The sequence below is a fragment of the Falco naumanni genome, chromosome 6 (assembly GCF_017639655.2).
Source record: "Falco naumanni isolate bFalNau1 chromosome 6, bFalNau1.pat, whole genome shotgun sequence".
Lineage (NCBI taxonomy): Eukaryota > Metazoa > Chordata > Aves > Falconiformes > Falconidae > Falco > Falco naumanni.
In genome coordinates, this window is record NC_054059.1 from 52,770,754 (window position 1) to 52,790,648 (window position 19,895).

At 37.6% G+C, this 19,895-nt stretch overlaps 1 protein-coding gene across 9 annotated transcripts in view; it reads left to right on the plus strand.

The window, feature by feature from the left end:
- Window positions 1–19,895, plus strand: part of MAP7 (microtubule associated protein 7) — a 128,028-nt gene that overhangs the window by 79,051 nt on the left and 29,082 nt on the right. For 7 of the 9 annotated variants that reach the window (XM_040597682.1, XM_040597683.1, XM_040597685.1 and 4 more), the window contains 5 exons: window positions 1,536–1,613; window positions 13,149–13,312; window positions 14,116–14,227; window positions 15,116–15,202; window positions 17,659–17,769. In XM_040597682.1, coding sequence (XP_040453616.1) covers window positions 1,536–1,613; window positions 13,149–13,312; window positions 14,116–14,227; window positions 15,116–15,202; window positions 17,659–17,769 — 552 coding nt within the window. The remainder of the gene's footprint in view (window positions 1–1,535; window positions 1,614–13,148; window positions 13,313–14,115; window positions 14,228–15,115; window positions 15,203–17,658; window positions 17,770–19,895) is intronic. The other 2 variants (XM_040597686.1, XM_040597687.1) reach the window with 1 other exon arrangement.

Below are 19,895 nucleotides of genomic sequence, written 5' to 3' on the forward strand. Positions count from 1 at the left end.
CTGAGCTGCGCCGCCGGGTTGGCAGCTAGTTGATCGCGAGCCTCGCTTTGGGCACCATTTGTGGCGTATTGAAACATGGATTCCGAGTGCGGATCGAGGGCTCTATTAAAATCAAGCAAGCCTTTTATGCCTTTACAGCGGGCAGATGTATCAGCTTGTAACTGTGCTCAGGGATTTTCCACTGTAGCTTTTTCTCTATTGCAGACACAGCAACTTAGCAACTCCCTTATCTACAAGGCCACAAGTTCTGCTAACAACTCTGTATCTTAAACTTTCACTTCTCGCTCCCATGGCTTCCTTCCAACGAGCATAACTGTGCCTTTTTCCCCAAGGTCAGTTTTCACTCACTGATGCTGTCAAGCTGGTGCGAGAAATACCCACATCTAGGTAGTTCTTTATCTTAAAATACTTAAAACTGAGTTCCCCTCAATAGTAAAATAAATCAGACCATTTCTTTATACCCAGAAATCTTTTTGATTTTTCTGTGAGGTTTTTTGTTTACTTGTTTTATTCAAAGCAGACTTTTTCAGTGCTAGTGAAAAAAAGCATAAAATTAACAGCTTTCCAGGTTTAACAGAACAGGCTAAGGATGAGTAGGAAATTAGTTTTGGCAGCATGCTGAGATGAATTGGTAACTTGTATTTTGTTCCCTTTTTCTCTGGAAAAACTCCACTGCTGAGGCTGGAGGTAGAATGCTAGCTGTTAAGCATTTTGTCGTCATCTAGAGAACTCACAGACCAGGTCGTCTTTTTCTAAAAAAGCCTGAATTTTTATAGTCAAGCCTGGGCTCTGACACAAATTTTTTGGGCCAATTGCAGATATTTTTGATAAAATCATGTAGCTAACTTTCAATCTATAAGAATAGTTGAAGAAACTATCATATTAATTTACTGGTATTATATTAGTCCATGCATGTGATGCTCTGTCTTAATGGATTTGCCAGAGCTTTTAACACATGTGCACTCAAACATCTGTGGAGATCAATGTCATGCTATCTTCAGAAGATCGATCTGAACTGCTACAGTGTTTTGAATCAACCTGTTTTGCTTGGGTACTGAGCTGCTTCAGTCTCATGTAATAAGGCTTATTGGTTTTCGGAGGCAGTACTGGTGGGAAGAGTACTAGCACTGCAGTAGAAATTTCTGTGGATGCATTTTGGGGAAAGGATATGGAATAACAATAGTATTTTGTCAGAATGCTCTCACTCTCAAGCAATCAAGTTGTTACAGGCTTAGAAACAAAATAAAACTTGCTGGGTTTTCACAGGCAGTAGTGTTGCTTGGAATTCAGAGGTAGAACTTAATCCATTGTTTGGGAGTGTTTTACATCTGGATAATTAGAATACATTCATATGTTTTTAACTGTCATTCCCCTGCCCACCCCCCCACCCCACTCCCAAGTTGGATTTCTGGAAACGGGATCTATTTTGAAAGAATAACTAGAGTTGTTTAATGGTCATTCCTCTAAAAGCCCGTTTATGGTACTAATTGATTTTATGCTATATGACTAATATTTCCCCCTCCCTCTATTTGTAGATCATCCAACAATACTAAAGGTTGATGATAGGCAACGGCTTGCTAGAGAACGGAGAGAAGAACGAGAAAAACAGCTAGGTAAGGCCTACTCTATGTTAATTTTTTTTGTTTGTTTTCATTCATGGACTATCATCTGCATACAGTGTTTTTGCCAATTTGTTTTCAGGAGCATTCAGCGAACTGATTGTGCTAGATATGCTGTCACATCTTTAAAGTAGATCTTTTAATTCGTGCACATCTTGGGATTCATCATCTTTTACATACATATTACTTTTGTGAGTCTGAATGAAAAATGGGTTGATTTCTGAAACCCTGTAAGGAAGCTTCACTGATGAAAATGGAATTTTGAAGATATAGAATATTTTACTAATTAAGATTAGACTACTTGATATGTTGAATGTCCTTTATTGCCATAAAATAGAATAGCAGAACATGTTGCCAATGTATGGTTTGAATTTTTCTGTATAAACTTGGGGTTCCTTACGTAAAACCCTTAGCAGGTGTCAAATAGATGTGCTCAATGTCTTACAAAATATCCCATGGGCATGAGCACGTATAACAAACACTGTTCAAGTGAATAGTGAAGGTTACTTAACAAGCAGCTAGTGATGGGCACTATAGAGTGTGGCGGTGAGAGAATTATAGAATAATGTGAAGCCAAATTGATGGCTTTTTGGAAAATGTATGTTTGGCTGCCACAACATTCTGTGGCAGTTGGGAGGTTGGGAAACACAAGTATTTCCTCTTATTTTTTTACCTGTTCATCCTGATTTTTTTGGATGCTGCATTGTTCTTATGGCTGGAGAACCAGAAGTTCTTTATTTCCATTTCCTAGCTTCCATAAGTTTATAGAACTATATCATGACTTCAACTGGACTTATGCTGCTTTTTCTAACCCAGAGAGCCGTGAATTATTGCCATCTAGGTCTTAATAGGATTAATATCCTTTCTTCTTTACAGTACCTTATAACATTGTACTAGCCATGCCTGAATCACCAGGGTTTTTTTGAAGGGGTAAAGGAAAGCTTTGGGTTTGGCTTGTTCAAAGGGATAACATGACAGGATGTTCGCCAGTCCCTAAAAAGCTGCTCCTGGAGTTGGAGTTGATTGTATGCGTGGCCTTAATTTCTTCAGGTTCTAGAGCAAATGGAGGTTACTGGCCCATTTTAATTACTTTGTCATAATTACACCTTTGTGTCTTGGATTTATTGTTTTTTCAGGTTCAGTCCTTGTGTAGTAACAATGCTTTACTCAAGTGCAGAGTCTTTAAGTCTTCCTGAATTTTGATTTTTCTAGCTGTTGATAAATGAATGTCTGTTACTGGAAGGACATGACTTCTGTTGAGAAAAGTGTAATTTTTTTACTACCTATTTTTAAAGTGACATCAAACCATAGGTTTTTTTTTTCTAAGTTGACAAGGAATCCTTCATTCCTAAATGGAGGAGTTCTGCACATCCCCGTGATGTATGAGTGTATTGTGTGTTCTTGCATGAAGAATTATTTTGAACTAACAAGAAAATTGAAAGTTGCATTGTACTTTCATTTCTATATTTGTCTGCTAACATTATGATTTAGGAGCTGTCTCTTGAGATTTGTGTTCCAGTACAGCAAGGCAATTATTTTTACAATGCATGCAAGCTTCATGTTATTTTTAGTGCAGAACCTAGATAATCAGTCACTCATGTCATGTGAACCATAGCAAAACCCATGCCTAAGCTGTCTATCTTAAACATCAAGTTGTATAATGTTGTTACATAAATGTGTCTTGCTGAAAATTAGAGTTGGATTTTGTTAATACTGGAATGTCAGCCATGCGACAGTAAAGCAACTAAAGGAAGGATTGTTGTGGGTTTTGTTTTTTTTTTTTAATAGAATTAAGCTGGATTTAAACTTATTTCCTCTCCTTTTGATTCAGGGGATCTGTCAAGTTTAGCAAAGGCTTCTTTTTAAGCAGAAGTTGAGAATTGCAGTGATACCTCAAGTGAAGTTATTCCCTGCTCCCAGAAAAAAGACAGTGTTCTGTAAATGTAGAGCTGGTAGTAATCTTTAGCAATTTCATTTTGTACTTTCAGCAGCTTGAAATGCAGGAGGTCACATACATCTTTTAATGAAATTTGTTTGACCCATCTGTTGAGATCATGCAAAGTACCATTTTAGTAACAATTATGTTTATTGGGCAATATTCTGCTATTACAGGAGGGTTGATTTGAGATTTTTTTTTTTCCCAGTTTTGTTTACTCTCAAGCTTTAATTTTTTTCCAGGTTCCACTGTGCTGTGATAGATGTGGCTTTCAGTGTGGTATAATGGGTCGGTCGGTATGTGCTTGGCACTCTTGAGGATTTGCTTGCACCTGGCAGTGGTATTTTAGCAGCTTTATTCTACTTAGCACACTTGGGTGTCTACCTCTTCTCTTTTCAATGAGACTTTAGCGAATGGGAAGTATGAGTGCATATTGTCTCGGTATCTGCTGTTTCTTGAGGATTGTGTTATGCTGCCTAATTGAAAAGAATAAAAAGGCTTCTACAAAAATGCCCCTTTCACCTTCATATATTCATGTCTAGTTTTGGAACTTTCTTTAGAAAACATAGAAGGCACACAGAGACACGTATGTTATCTTGGCTGTTCATCCCATCAAAAAGAAAGGATTTTTTTTAGTTCCTTCACTGTAGGAAAGGCATTGCTTTTGAAACGCCATCCCAACCCTTCTGAAAGATGAATTCTTTGGCTTTTTTCTGTGCAACTCATGTTTTCCATAAGTTGTGCTGATTTGGGGGTTTTAGCTTTCTTAGACTTGCCTTTTCATGTGGACAAAGATAAAGGAATTGCTTGGCAGCCATGCTTCAAGGTTTTTATTCCCCTGACCATTTGGTAATGTATTACTTGTTGATATGCACATTCAGACCTTTAAAGGATTATTAGGGTAATCTTTGCTTGATTCTATAAATAATGCTTTTCAGTGTGTCACTTGCTCATTGGTTTTTGCTTCGTGCTGTTTCTGCTAGCGCTCTTCCCACAGTGCCTTTACATGAAGCGATCATCTGTCCTTTAAAATACAAGTGTCAGATACCTCTGCGTGAGACCAACTCTCTTGGGTCATGCAAGACAGGGATCCCAAGAGAGGCAGTGGTAGGTGAGGGTGATAGCTGTCAGATGGGGCTGTTCTCAGAGGACAGGGTGAAGGGAGCTGTCACACTTCTCCTGGCTCCAGCCTGGCACTATGGCTCCTTTGCATGCACCAAGCTGACTGGCACTGGAGGCTGTGTGAGACACACGTGTCAGAACTGAGTTGTTTAGGAAGGCAGACATGGTAGATAGTCTGGTCAAACTGGAAAAGTTTAATAAAAGCTACTGCTTTTTCAGGACGGGCCTTCACCCTTAACTCTGCTGTACTGATTTTATCTGTACTGGAAAACTGAACAGTGCTGAAGAACATTCCCTAGGGGTGAAACTAAACTGGTCTTGTCTTTAAACTGTTAAAATGGATCCTGGCAGGGTTTTGACACCAGCTGACTAGCTGTCTCCTTGCTGATTCCCAGACAAGGTTTGGGAATTGGCAGGCAAGGCCCATGGGCTTTTTCTCATGCATTGATGGAGTACTGTCGCCATTCTGGAGGGCAGTTTAGTAGTACAGGTGAAAGTTGTTCCATGCCAGTTGGTCTCTGAGCATGTTCCATTTATAGCATAAACCTGGTTTCTCCGTAACTGGCATGAAAAATCAAAATGTGTTTTTCGACAGGGAAATTTATTGGGATTTTAAAATAGGTAACATTCTGATAGCCTTAGGGAGTGGCCTAGCAAAGTGGTAGAGTTGAGGATTTCTTCATTTTACTTTGCAGTGTTTGAGTCTCATATTCTTGAGAAAATCATTTTAAGTCTTACATCTGTGCATGCTTTATCTACACTAATCCTGCTTGAAGACTGACCTTTTTTTAATCACAATTATGATCCTGACAAGGACACATGGCTCATTTAGTTTCTGGCATTGAGGACAAAAGATGGTAATCCTGCCATCTGACTTAACACATCTCCTTAAATGAAAAGTTATTAATCTTAGGTTTTAGAATATGTCTACATTTCAGGTTGGCTAAATCCATTAACTTCTTAATATTTACACTGCATAAGCATTAAAATAATATTTTAAAGATCACCTTGATACGTATTCCTCCCTCATTTGAAAGCAATCATTGGCAAAATATCACACTAATAAAAATTACTCATTTTTTCTGTTACTGAATTCCTTCTGGCTTATTCTATTCTCTGGCAGTTGGGGACAGAACTTTATCCAACATTTCCACAGTCAGAAACCCCACTGAAACTGGGAATCAGTGACCTTAGCATATGAATAGTTTTGGGATGTCCTCAGAGGACTTGAGTGTCAGAAAGGTTTATAGGAAAATAAAAGAATTTTTAAGGAAGATTAGTTTAAAAAGTTCTGTGCTGAATGTCCCTCAGAGCATGGCTACTGGGGCAAGGTTAGCTTAGAGATTCTAATGTTAACTTCAGCTTTAATTACAACTCTGAAGTTCACTTTCTAATTCAGTCAGCCAGCCATTTCTGTGGAACATCCCCATTTTTAGGTATGGTTAAAGCATCACTGATCCATTTTTCTACTAATGCAGTGAGGAGGAAATCACAGTCTCAGACAGTACAGAGCTGGCAGTGAGGAAAGGTGAAACGGCGGTCAGAGGAGAGAGCTATTGCTGAGGTCAGTGCTGTAAAATCAGAAGAGGGAGAGGCTGAAAAGATTGACAAAGACTTAATAGGATCTTTACTCAGGTAAGCTGTCCATCCAGGGTGGATGCAAAAAGCAGGCTAAGGAAGTGTGGTGCTAGACTGATCTGCCTTCATATAGGCAGTAAACCAGAATAAAAAGGACTAAAATGAAGAGACAGCAGCAGAGACAGCAAAAGAGGAGCTGAGGGGACATCCTTGCTTCACATGGATGAACAGAAAATAGAGGCTTTGACACTTGATGCATGCTCCACCTTCCCTCACAGCCTAAAACCCTTGCAAAGAATGGTACTCTGTGTGTGTGCATGACTGTGGAAATTTAGCTTCTTTCCCCAAAAGAAACATGCATGGTTTGCAGTTAACATCTCCCGCATTAAATCAGTTAGTTCTAGTGTAAAATTGATTGGCTTCAAGTCTTGCGTGTGCCTTAATATTGGAATGTTTCTTGATTGGCCTTGGTATTTTGGTGTTACTCACTTCAGAGGGGCCAGAAATATAGCCTTAGTTATGTTGCTTTGTAATCTAATCCAGCATTACTAGTTTGCTAACAAACAGAAGGTATTAACAGCATGTCCCAGGTTCACTTTCTACTCTTGTTTTTATGCTCTCATTTTGTGTCTTTATATCACATGACTGTTCAAATTCATAGATTGTACTAAGTAATGAGGTAGAGCACAGATCAGGCTGTGACTTATCTTTGTACCTTCCAGCTTTAATGTAAATGTTCTTATACCATTTAAGCTTTCAGCATGCAGGTACTGTTTGCACAGTGACCAAGCTTTCTTCGACTGTTTCATGCACGTTGTCAGTCAATATGTGGAATTACAAGGGAGAGAAGTATCGTGAAGTTGTTAAGTCTCAGCCCCAAGAAAAAGCCTTTTTGTTGGACCGTACCTGTAGTGGAGTCCAGAATTGGCTCAGCACCAGGCATAGCTCTTAGCTTAGTTTCTGGAGGAGCCATCATAAAAGTGGGTATTTCCCCTTCCCGCATCCTGCAAATTGGCCGCTCTTTCAAGTTGATTGGACCTTTTAGAGGTGTCTTCTGTTTCCTCTAGGCTCATCTTCTGATTCCTTCTGTTAGCAAGGCATCTGATGTATGTGTCTGTATGAACCATACTTTGCTGTGCTTTTAGAAGCACACCTGCATTTTGAATAGGGCTTAATACCCCTAATTTTTACCTTGGAGTAGGATTTTTTAACCCTTGAGTAAACTTTGATTTTTAACTCTAGAATATAATTTGTTAATTTCTGTCTGGTGTAGCAGGAAAAAAAGTTCCTGTAAATTCATGAATAGGGACGTGAGAATGAAATAAAAAGATGTTAATTTAAACTTTTTATTTTCCTGAAGATACCATCATATATCTAAGGATGCTAACTTATGTCACTGTATATGTATACCTTATAGATGGCAAAACCAGCCCTTAAGTTCATGCAATAATGTAGTGTATATAGGAAGCAGTGGACAAAGCAGATATTCTCCTTTGAGTGTCTCTAATAAGAGAAAACATAGGCATTGATATTGTAAAAAAAGAACCCAAAACATTAAAATTTAAAAGCAGGAAAGACTATTTCCCCATCTGAAGAAAAAGTTAAATTAATGGAAATAAATATTACACTTTTTCTCAGAAAACAGATATATCACAAATCATGCTTTTATATACTAGTTAAATACTTGATCCAAGCATAAAATTAGTAGCTTCCTCATGTTAACAGATGGGTGTGTATTTTCTGTTGCCTTTTGCCTGTAACTTAAAGATGATAGAAAAAGATAGATCTCATTTCAAACAAATATAAAAGCTATTTATTTTGTTATAATTTATTCCAGCCTAACACTTCCTTTTGCCTTGGTTAATCTGTCACTAATGTATGTTTCTGTTGTTGAGTTGTCTCCTTATCACAAAAGTATGATTTTGTCATCTCTGAGGAGCAGAAAGCTGAAGATTAGTGTTCTATCCAGAGGTTCAACATTCTGATTTTCTTCCCAGCAGGGAGAATGTATGTGAAAGTTAACTCTTTTACATACCAAAACAAACATATTTTCAGCCTTTCTCTTCCTGAATTTAATCTTGAAAGTTCAAATATACTATTTGCATTACTCTTTGTAAACGACATGACAGGGTGAAGCCTGTGGAAGTCGCCACAAATAATGCCACAAGAAGGTCTAACCGTTTATATTAATGACAGAAGCAGTAAACTATCTCTATGTCTTTTATAGGCAAATTAATATTCCAGTGACATCAGATACGAAAGTTGTTGGATATTTATTCTTTGCTTTTCTTAATTTCTCATATCCTTCAGAAAGTGCTTTATTTTCCGTAAAGAACCAAAGAGCCTTTTCATGCCAGGTTGCTATTGTAATTAGATTCCAGGCACAAAAGATCCAGTTGATCTCAGGATCTGTGGAAGTCTTCTGGCTCGCAGCAGAAGTGTCTTGTCTTGATATGATCATTAGAGTCTGCGTGTAAGTGACTGCTGAGTAAAAGCCAACATGCTGCAGCTGATGAATTTCATGACATATGTGCTACCAAGCTCCTTATTTGCTCTTAGCCTTTTCAAAGATAATGGATGTTTTAAAACTTCTCAAAATGATTTGGTTGAACTCTAGTTTCAAGCAACTACACTGTTTGGGTTACTTGGTGTGTTCAGGGTCTATGTAACAGGGTGTGTGCAGTGTTTGGTTTTTGTTTGTTTGTTTGTTTTAATTCATTTGTATAGCACCATGGTGACAGGATGTTGTAAGTCTGGAGCATTTCCTATGTGAAGGTGAGTAACTTAGATTGCAAACATATGATGTTGCATGAGGGAACAATCTAGTTCCATTCTTGAATGGTTAGGTAGGGAAGCTAAAGCTTGTAACAAAGATCAATAAAATTATGCAAATCCTGCATGCAGTAAATGAAATGGACCCCCGATTTCCTTTTAAGAGGAGGTTAGGGAATTATTCTAATTTTTTTTCAAGATCTCTTTCTGTGACATGTACAGATAAACAATAAATACTGGAAATTAAGACTAATTGTAATAGTTTGTGCATGTTAGAATAAATTAAGTCCATAAAATTATAGACTTTGTTAAGTATTACAGGCTCAGCATCTGTATGTATCTGTGCAATGCTGTCTGCGGAACTGAAACAAACCTTCTGAACGTTTCTGTATCAGAAGTGAAACATATCAGTAGACTCAAATGGGAAACAATTCCGATGGTAAGAACTAGCAGGAAAAGCTTCACAGGAAGTAGTGATGGAGAAAGAATAGAAGGAAAGAGTAATACCTTATGCTCCAGGAATGTCGTTTAACAGTCATTGAACATTAATAATTTTTTTTTATTAGTTACAATTTATTATAATTAATTAAAATTGTGTGGCTTGGCCTAGTGGATGGTGTCCCTACCCGTGGCAGGGCGGTTGGGACTAGGTGAGCTTTCAAGTCCCTTCTAACCCAAACCATTCAATGATTCTATGATTACTACAGTCTAGCACTAATGAATAATTATTTAGGAAGAAGAGGAACATGATAACCTAGTGTTGAAATGGGAAAAACTATTCAAGTATCATGTTGTTCACAGGGTATTTTTAGTTAGGTTCTGTTCAAATTTGGTTTTATGAAGTAAAATATTTTACCTGTTCTGTAAGTGTCTCTTTCCTTCCTTTTGCCTCCTCATGAGTAATAGGCATGATTTCCCAGCCTCAATGAGCCTTCTGTGAAACTTCTGTCTTCAGACAGGTGTCCAGTATACAGTAATTTCTCCTGTTGATGGAAGAGAAAGAATTAATTTTTGGAGAAAATATATCCTAAGCTAGGAGTATGATTGTCAGAGAAACAGAAATGTGATATTGCTCCAAACAGAATTGCAGAGGTCTTTGAAAATGAGACAAAAACTTTTGAATGTAATGTGTCAGCCAGCACTTTGGTTAAAATGGTCATGAAGCATCATCCAAATAGGTAAAAGTTAATACATTTGTGTGTTTTGAATAGGAGGATCTGAAGTGGTCCTGTCCTGTAATAATAAAGTGTTAAATTTATCTGACATTTTCATCAGAGATTCAGGAGAAAGGAGGAGTTAACATGAAATGTTTGCAATGCAGAATTCAAAGATTAATGATACTCTTTTTCCCTTTAAGTGTAACTACTTTAGAAATGTCTTTTGCCAGCTTTTAGATGGTATTAAAGATAGTAAGTATATTTTCTTTTTTTTTTTTTTTTTAAAAAAAAAAGCAGCTGGTTGAATTTAACTGGGTTGCTGCTTTTAGAGAACGTTTTCCTCATTTGCTGAAGAAAACATGGTAAATGCATGTTGAATAAGTGAAAAGAACAGTATAGCTCACTAATGAGGCTGCCTGTTCTTGGGCTGTCCCTATTCTGCAATCAGCTATGCAGAAGCTAATAGGAAGAGCAAGCTTTTGCAAAAATCACAACCTTTCTGGTGACAGGCTGACACTGGTTCTGCCCAAGGCATTGGTTAGTGAAGTTGGATACTTAAGCAGAAGGCAAAAAAGGGGGACAGCACCTCAGAGGTGGTGAGTCTTACGTTTCAAGTTGTTCAGGATGTAACACAAATTGTTGAAAAAGGTGAGCTCAGGCTGAGCCCTTTGCTCAGTCTCCCCTGGACATGGGCAGCAGAAAGACAGCACTGTGAGGGGTCACGTAGTTCCAGAAGGGTGGACCGTACTGAGTCATCTCTCTGACCATCCTTTCTCTTGGTGAGCTATTGGCCCTCGAGAAGGGGCAGCAGATGCATGTTTCTGGTTTACAAATTAATCTTGTGTTTGGAACACCAATTTTGGCTCTATTTGTTATGTTCTAAGTCTTTAATACAGAAGGAGGAGCCTTTGCAGATTTCAGTTGGCCTGGAAGCTGCTTTTTCTGCCATATTCTATTTTCTGCCTTAGTCTGCAGTTTACATTTCTCAAAGTCACTTAACTAAATTAGCATAGAAAAGTATTTCTGTAAATCTTACACTGGCTCTTGCATTAGTATTTCACACTTGTAGGTGTCACTTCTCACAGCTATTGTTACTAATTATCTAAGTAACTGTACTGTTTCTTGTTGCTGTAATTACTCTAGCTATGATTGTTAATTTCCCTGCAAACATCTTGCTGAACTTTCACCCATCTTGCCAAGAGGGTGTCTTATGATAGTGTGTAGCTGCTGAACAAACATCTCTCTGCTAGTTTGTATCCCACAGCAAAGCTAAAGGTGCTGTTGTCTGCTTTTCTCAGAAAAAGTATTTGGCATCTGAAATGGTAGAGAGCTGCATTCTTGAGCTGGTCTGTTCAGGGTAGGGATTTTTTGTGAGATTGCATATAGGTTTAGAGTGTACTCTAAATTCTTTATTAGGTAAGGTGGAATTTGTTTGAGTAGGTAGGGAAGTGAAGAAGAGCAATTTCATGAAGATGAGTCATAGAGTTCTAAGAACTGATTGCAATGTCTGCTCTGAACATCTACCAGCAATTGGGGGTTTTTTTGGTTTTGATATGTTGTGTCAACAACACTACAAACATCTTGGCTAATTGAAGGCTGGAGTTGCTGTTCTAGAGTATGTGATTGTAACAATCAATAGACTTTCTTTTTTTCTTTTTCTTTCTTTTCCCTTCCCCCCCTTCCCCCCTTTTTTTCCTCTCTTTCTCTTTCTTTCTTTTTTCTTTCTTTCTTTTTTCTCTCTTTCTTTTTTGTCTCTTTCTTTCTCTTTTCTCTCTTTCTCTTTCTTTCTCTTTTCTCTCTTTCTCTTTCTTTCTCTTTTCTCTCTTTCTCTTTCTTTCTCTTTTCTCTCTTTCTCTTTCTTTCTTTCTTTTGTTTTTTCTTTTGTTTTTTTCTTTCTGGTTGTTGTTTTTTTTCCCCCTGATTGAATTAAAAACCCAGTCTCAGTCTTAGGTAGAGAACTTCCTTACATTGCTGGCCTTGGAAACTGAAAATCCTTTAGGCGCTTTGTTGTGCTGGTTCCCTGTTGCTGCTGTGTTATCAATGAGCTCCTTCTGTGTATGGTTTTGTAATGTGGTTCTCAGTGATGTTTGTCTTGTGACTGTCACATGCATGTCTTCCTGCACTCCCATCTGTCAGTTCATGAAGATCCAGAGGTATCAAATGTCCAGAATTTATAAAAAGCAAGTAACAAGGTTTTTTTAGAACACAAAAATTTCTGGGACCTGAAGCTTTCAAGACAGCGACGGGGAGAGGTCCAGAGTATCATATGTAAGTGGTTTCATATGGACCATTTGAGCCCGTGTTCCAGATAGTACCTTGGTGACAGTTCAGACCCTGATGGGGAGCCTGATTTGTCTTGATTAGCACTTCTGAAACATGTTTTTCAGAGCTGTGCAGCAGTGAAGTTATATGACAAATTAAAGTTCACCTTTAGACTGACTATTTTGGTGGGTAACTTGTTTGCTTCTGGTCAGCTGTGAGTACAGTTAGCAGTCCAGGTGCTAGAATTTGTCATCCCAACCACTTCAATCAAAAAAATCTGTATTGATCACTACAGCTATAGAGTGGTGATAGTTTTATCTTTCTTTTTATTATCTATCTTTTTATGGTAAAAGATGGCACAGAATTATCATGGTTTGTGTAACAAGTGTGGTCACATACATTTGACTTCAGTATTTAGGTATTTTAAACTAATAAAAAACTTTTTTTCCACATAGAAACTATATGCTCAAATAATTTAACTATTCCTGGTGGTAATTCATAGTAAGTAAATTGAAATTAAATGAAATGAATGTATGACCAGGGTACACAATGTTTTAGTACATAAGGAGAGATTAGGATATTATGTATGTCCTCTTAAGAAGATGAGTTTATTAGTTTTTCCATTTAGCTTGGTTATTCAAATTGTATTAAATGATTCGTCATGTGTAGCATGTTAATACTTTTATTTTTGATTTTTCACAGCTGCAAGAGAATCAGTCTGGTTAGAAAGAGAAGAGAGAGCCCGGCAACATTACGAAAAACACCTAGAGGAACGCAGAAAGAAGCTAGAAGAGCAGAGATTAAAGGAAGAGAGAAGGCGAGCTGCTGTAGAGGAAAAGCGAAGGCAGAGAATAGAAGAAGATAAGGTAAGAATGAAAGTAATGAAAACACTTTTCAGCTTGCTTTTACCATAAGATATGGTACTACCAAACTTCTTTAAGAGCTGAAGGAAAGAATGCAACATAAGCCATGGTCAGTATGAGAGTGTATGAAATGATTTTAAGAAAAGGATTTTACTTGCACAGATACTGCTTCTTGAAGTGCACTTTATGAATCAAATGCAGCTAAGTTGAGCATGTCTAGCTTACAGTGTATGGCACTGCACAAACTCTTGCAGAAAAATAAAAATTGGGTTGGTTTTGTATGGTTATCTGTTAATTCTTAGCTATTCAGTATAACAGTAGCGAAATATTAGGTGCCCTAACAAATCCTTTAAGAAAGTGTGTAATAAAATATGCTTTTGGCTGATTTGTCTTGGTTAAGCTGGCACACAGTGTGATCCTATGTAAATCAGCTCATCCTTGGTTGGGTGTTTTTTGTTTGTTTCCTATCTCTCCCACTAGTATTTAGTAGGTGGGAGATACAAGGTGGGCAGTAGCCCTAAGGTGTGTTTGTGTAGTGGCTGCCATAACAGAGCCACTTTTTTCTGTGCATTTCTGCAGTTCTCCAACAAATCTTACCTTTTCAAAATTACAGTTAAAATATTAACTTATTTATGGCTTAATTGCTGCTTAATCCTGTTGTAGCGTGTGTCTTCGTGGGCAGCACATAAACTTGAACACAACTCCAAGATGCCTGCTAGGTGTTGTCCATGTGTAGCAGGGTTTGTTGAGAAGATTAAGTTAAAAAACCCAATAGTATCCAAATGTATTATCCTGTTGCACTTAAGGAACGACATGAAGCTGTTGTACGTCGCACAATTGAAAGAAGCCAGAAGCCAAAACAAAAGCAAAACAGGTGGTCCTGGGGAGGAGCACTACATAACCGCATTAATAACACAGGTAAAGAGGGAGACTTGGTTTGCTAGCCAGTCTTCCAGCCCTGCCAGTTAACTGAAATTTACTTTGCTTCTGTTAAAACAATTCAGTGTACGCTGGTTTGAATTCTTTGCTTTTGATCTTATCACTGCTAGCAATGGCATGTTTCTGACATTTTTGTGTGGCAAAAAGTTAACAAGGAGAAATCTGAACTGAAGTTAAAACTTGTTTCAGGGGTTGAGTAATTATGTAACTCCTATCTTGCTACAGCTTCTCGCTTCTGCGCTTTGCTGTTGTTTGTGTATGTGTGGGTGTGCTTGTGCTGTGTCAATGTTGTGATATGAGCTACTGTGTGCAAATAGTAAATATCATGGCTCAAAAAACAGGTCTAGTGGAAATGACCAAATACTGAGAATAAAACAGACATGAGGAAGAAAAATGGTTCTTTGTAATAAGCTATCTGTACCTTGTACAGATATTTTGGGAGCTAGAAGTCCCTTCTTTCCCCTAGAAAAACTTAGAGATGGGCAAATTAAGTTTAAGAGAATTTTAGCTATATGCTTTTTACTTTAATTATCTTTTCTAACTTAATCTGCCAATCATTAATGTGTATATGCCCTGTTAAATATGACTGAAACCCAAAAAAGAGAACTTGTCCTTTATTTCTTTCACCAGAAGCTGGTACTCAGAATTCTTCTCTCCCTACTTTAATGTATACATTTCAATTTGCCCAGCCTTTCATCAAGGAGGAAAAAAACATTAAGAAAAGAATGCTCTGAAATCTTTGTTATATATAAGTTCAATAAACAGTTATTTTTCATAAAAGTTTATTTTTTTGCATAACTCTGTATAACTTACTTGATTTTTATTTTCTTTACCGTGAAAAATCATTGTCTTGCATTCTGTCCCTAGGTTATTTTTTTGAATCATCATTCACCTTTCTCGATTTAGCAGGCCTGGAGCACCACTTCAGATCTCTGGGTGGTGCTAGAAAACCTGGTACATAATTGCTGTGGTTTGTTGATTCCTTTACCCATAGCTAGTTCTCAGGAAATGAGATCATCAGTAACTAAACCACCCTCATGTAGTTGCAATGCATGCTTAACATCATGCTGATAGATTAGAACTGTTGTTAGTACCAGATTTTTTCATTATTACTTATTTTTACTATGGAGAGTTACTACTGGCTGACTCTAAAGATTTGGCACAATTCACTGAAATGAACCATAATATTCTGTCAACTGAAATTCAAGGAGACCCAATTTGAATATTTTGGTCTTTTCTAAAACCCTTTTGGCATACTACATATACACAGGATTTATAATTATTTTGCACATGAACACAGAGATATAACCAGTTGCACTGGCTGATGTGTTGCTTGTGGATATTTTAATATTTTTTTTAGAAAAATGAATTTGGCATGTTCTACATTTATAGGATTCATATTGCCAACACTTACATACAAATCCTCATGCTGAATTTCCTTCATTTAAATAACGTTAATAGACACAAGACAAATGCCGGCATACCAAATACAAAAGGTGACTTTTCATATTGTCATTTGGCATTGTCCGGAAGCTGGTTTATGCAGTACGTCCTTTATGCCAACTGTAGAAACCTTTTGGCTCTACTGATATCCTACACATTTTCTCAGCTATAGATTAAATATAATAAATCAAAAGCCCCATCCCATTCGCACAAATACTGTTCTGACAAAGATCTGTGGCACATGAAGCCTGAGTATCCTCTCTCCGGTACTGAGTCGCACACAGCGCTCTTCAGTATACCCCATAGATAAATGTGGGATAATCTTGCTAGCCTACAGAGGCATTGTTCTTGTCTACAATGTTTAGATTTTTCCTTTAAAAACTCACTTCTGAATTTTATCCCCCTTCCAATACCCAGTTTGCTGATTCTGTACCCTCACTGGGTCATTCTAACATGAGGCAAAGTGAGCAAATAATCACATGGGGTAGAGGAGAATCTTTCTTCGGTCCAACCAGTTATAGTGAATCCTATACAGTTTATAGATCTGGGGAGAGTAAAGGTACCTTTTGTATACTGTATTTCTATAAAATATTTTTTGCACACAGTGAGTGTACTTTAATCCACTAGGTCAGAACAGGTAAATAGAATGTTGGTGTACTTGTCATAAATAAAAAACTGAAGATAATATTTCAGCAACATCCTTCATGTTGTCAGCGTCCTGAGTTTGTATCTGCTTCCAAAATGGTATGTGGACATATTTTTGCACACAGAGAATATGAATCAGCAGAGCATTTAGGCATATGCTCAAACCTCATTGCATTTGAGCATGGTTGAATGCTTTGCTGAGTAGTGCTGAGGTTCAGTACATGCTAAAATGTAAGCAAGCAGAATTGACTCTCCCAGCACCTTCTGAATGTCAAATTTCCAAATGGAAATTTGCAGTGGAGGACACGTAGGTGATGCATGTAGCTTTTTTTTTTTTTTGAGACAACAAAAAGCATATAAACAGCCTGTTCAGCTCATTCCTGTTCTTCTGCCATTGCTAGCAGACGTTGCCATTCACGTGACACACATGTACAAAGTGTGTGTGACCTGTATTGAAATAACCATAACCATCACAGCCTCAGTAGGGTGCAGACGCTGCCTCTGCAACAGTTGTGCAGGCAAATGATGCAATATTGCTCTAAAACGTACACAACTTAAAAGCAAAATAAAACCTTTTAGTATTGCATTGCATACATTCCAGGCACGTGCATTGAAAGCAGTGTAGCCTTCCACAGAGATTAATTTTCTTTATCTGCTAAGCTGTGTGCTGTTTTCGATTGACTAACTACAACTTCATTCACAGCAGGTAGAAAATGACTGCGGTGGGAAGTTTAGCACTTATACATAACTATGGGATTTTTAACTAAATCTTTTAATTCCTTTTGTGCTTACTCTTGCTTCCCTTGTGCACTAATCTTCCTTTAATCTTTTAGCATTGTATTATCATGATATTGACCACCTGCCTAGTAACAGGGCCCTGTCAAATGTCACATTTTATTCAGGTGCTAAGGGTTTTTTTAATTAACAACCTCACATTTCCTATCATGTTGGTCCTTCCCTGAAGCTTTCTACTGTAAGTCATGAGTAAGGTTTTTCTAAGTATATTGAAAGGAACAAGGAAATATTATCTTGTCTACTAGTACCCACTACAGATCCTCCATTAAATCCTTGGATTTCAACCTGATCAAATGATAATCAATAACAATCAATAAACAGAGTATTTTAAACATTAAACTTAAATGTTTTTGTGCCCAGTCTTTGAGTCAACTGTACAAAGTCTGCTGAGATTTCCATTCTATTTTGAAAGTTCTTTGTGGTAGAGCAGGAGTGACCTAGTCATGTTTTCCTCCTCCCGCTAGTGAGCTAGGAACTTGCACTACTGCATGTAGGCTGTCAATTAGCATTATCTCCATTTGTTTTAGATCCAGACAGGCGGTCTGTTTCAACAATGAACCTTTCGAAACATGTTGATCCAGTCATTAACAAGCGGCTCTCCTCCTCATCTGCAACATTACTAAATTCTCCAGACAGAGGTACAGTTTCAAAGAAAAAAAAAGGAAAAAAAAAAAAAGCAAGAAAGAATGTTCTATATTGATGTATTACTTTGCACATAAAACAAGCTTCTGAAGTCATTTTCTGTGCTTCATCTAAGTGGGAGTGAAAAGACTTCAAATGTGAAAAGTAAATGGTTGAACATTTTTTCCTGTGAGAAGAAATACGTATTTCTTGTTTTTTAAAACAAGAGAACTTACCTAAACAATTTTCCTTCAGCAAATGATAAAAGCAGTGCTTCTGTCAGGTTTTTAGTAAATGAGGTACAACTATTGAAAGAATACATTGCTCCACAGTGCATGCAATCATGTGTGACTTTTTATTTGCATTAGGCCATGTCATTATTTTGCTTTCCTTTCTTCTTTGGTAGTAGTTCTTGAATATCTAAGAACATGTTGCATGAAGCTTTTTTTTATTACCATTTCTGGTTATTTTTATTGAAGAGGTATGGGTGCTTTTCATATAGTCTGTTTATTGACTTTTTGTGTCCAGTTACTTTTCAAAGATTGCTTTATTTCAGCGTATGTTTTTGATGTTTGCAACTCTACACAACTGATAAACCATCAAGCTTTAAAAAATTAACATAGCTGAATTGCTGCCTCTGTTCTGAGGATTTATGAGATTGAAGTATTGAGCTTAAAGGAGTTTTATAAAATAATGTCTCTTGCATGTCTCGTGCAAAGACCTTTACAGAAAAGGACTTGGTAGGGTTGGGTTTTTTTGTCCTCTACTGAGAATGAGAGGTTATGTCCCATTTCAATCCAGACAAATGCGTGTTTTAAAAACCAATTTTTAGAATGGAATTTTGGTTGTGTTGCAAAGCTGATTGGTAGATATCATTATTTTATGACTTAACCAAGTGCCATGTTTTAATGTGCATGCTTGTATGCGTGTATCTGGTTGACTTGATGAGCCATGTAGAATCTGGTAACTTGCATAAAATACAACATCATATTAGGAAATAACCTATTACAAAACTCCATATTTTTTTGTTCTAAATGTTGAAATTCAGTCAGTTTTGATTTTATTAGCTTTTCAGGTGTATATATATTTTTTTCCAATGCTTGCTGTTGTATGCCAGGGGATACTTCCTTGACGAAAGATCCTGTGGGGACAGGGGGAGGCATTAAATATGAAGGGTAGTCTCTTGTGGACTGTAACTCATTGTGTTGTAGGTTTTGCCATGAATTTCAAATTCAGCAGTTAGACTGAATAGTAGGCAGTCTAGCAGTGGGGGAAGGGAAGGAATATGGAAGTGATGGCCACATGTAAAAAATTTTAAAAGTTGAGGCATTCTTAAGAGCACAGAACTCTTCAGAAGTCTTTTGTGTCTTTGAGTCCATGAAAGGCAAATCCAAACACTGTAAATATCCTCTTTCCTGTGCAAAGTCATATACCTAAACCTAGTTGAACATCTATCTGGAGAAGTGCCACTGGCCTCTCCGGTGGCCTCCACATCTTAAGGCAAATGCTTAAAGGAAAGCTCTGTCTGCTCCCCATTTCACCTTCCAGAGGGCACCCGAACACACTGTGCCTGTAGTGCATACTCCCACCTGCAAAACAGTGAGCTGGAGATGAGGATGATAAGCTTACCCTAAGTGGCTTATAGCTGTCATCAAGAACACGTCTTCTGTTAAGCAGCACTTCTTTTCCATTTGAAGGACAGGATTTTTTTTTTATTGGGGGGGGGGGGGGGGGGGGGGGGGGGGGTTGGCCCAGCAAAAGACAGAAGTTTTCATTAACTAATTGCCTAAAAGACCGGTTAATTCCTTTCTAAGTATAGTATTGCTCTTTATGCCAGTTTTACCACGGGGCAGTTAGGCTTCTCAATATACTTTTATGTTAGTGGTACAAGTCTGAGTAGCTGTAACAAAACATGAATACGTACATTCAAGTGGAGAAAGTTGCTGTTGACCAATAAATTTGGTAATTGTGCTCTTTAAGGAAAGCTTAGCAACTCGATAATACTTTAGATAAGGTATGAATTACACACTATTAGTTTTCAGAAGGAAAACTCGCACCATAGCTGTCTTCCTTCTCATCTCTGCAGTGCTTTTTCTTTCAAACAGGTGGTGGTCTCAACCACTGCATCACCTTTTTCTGCCAC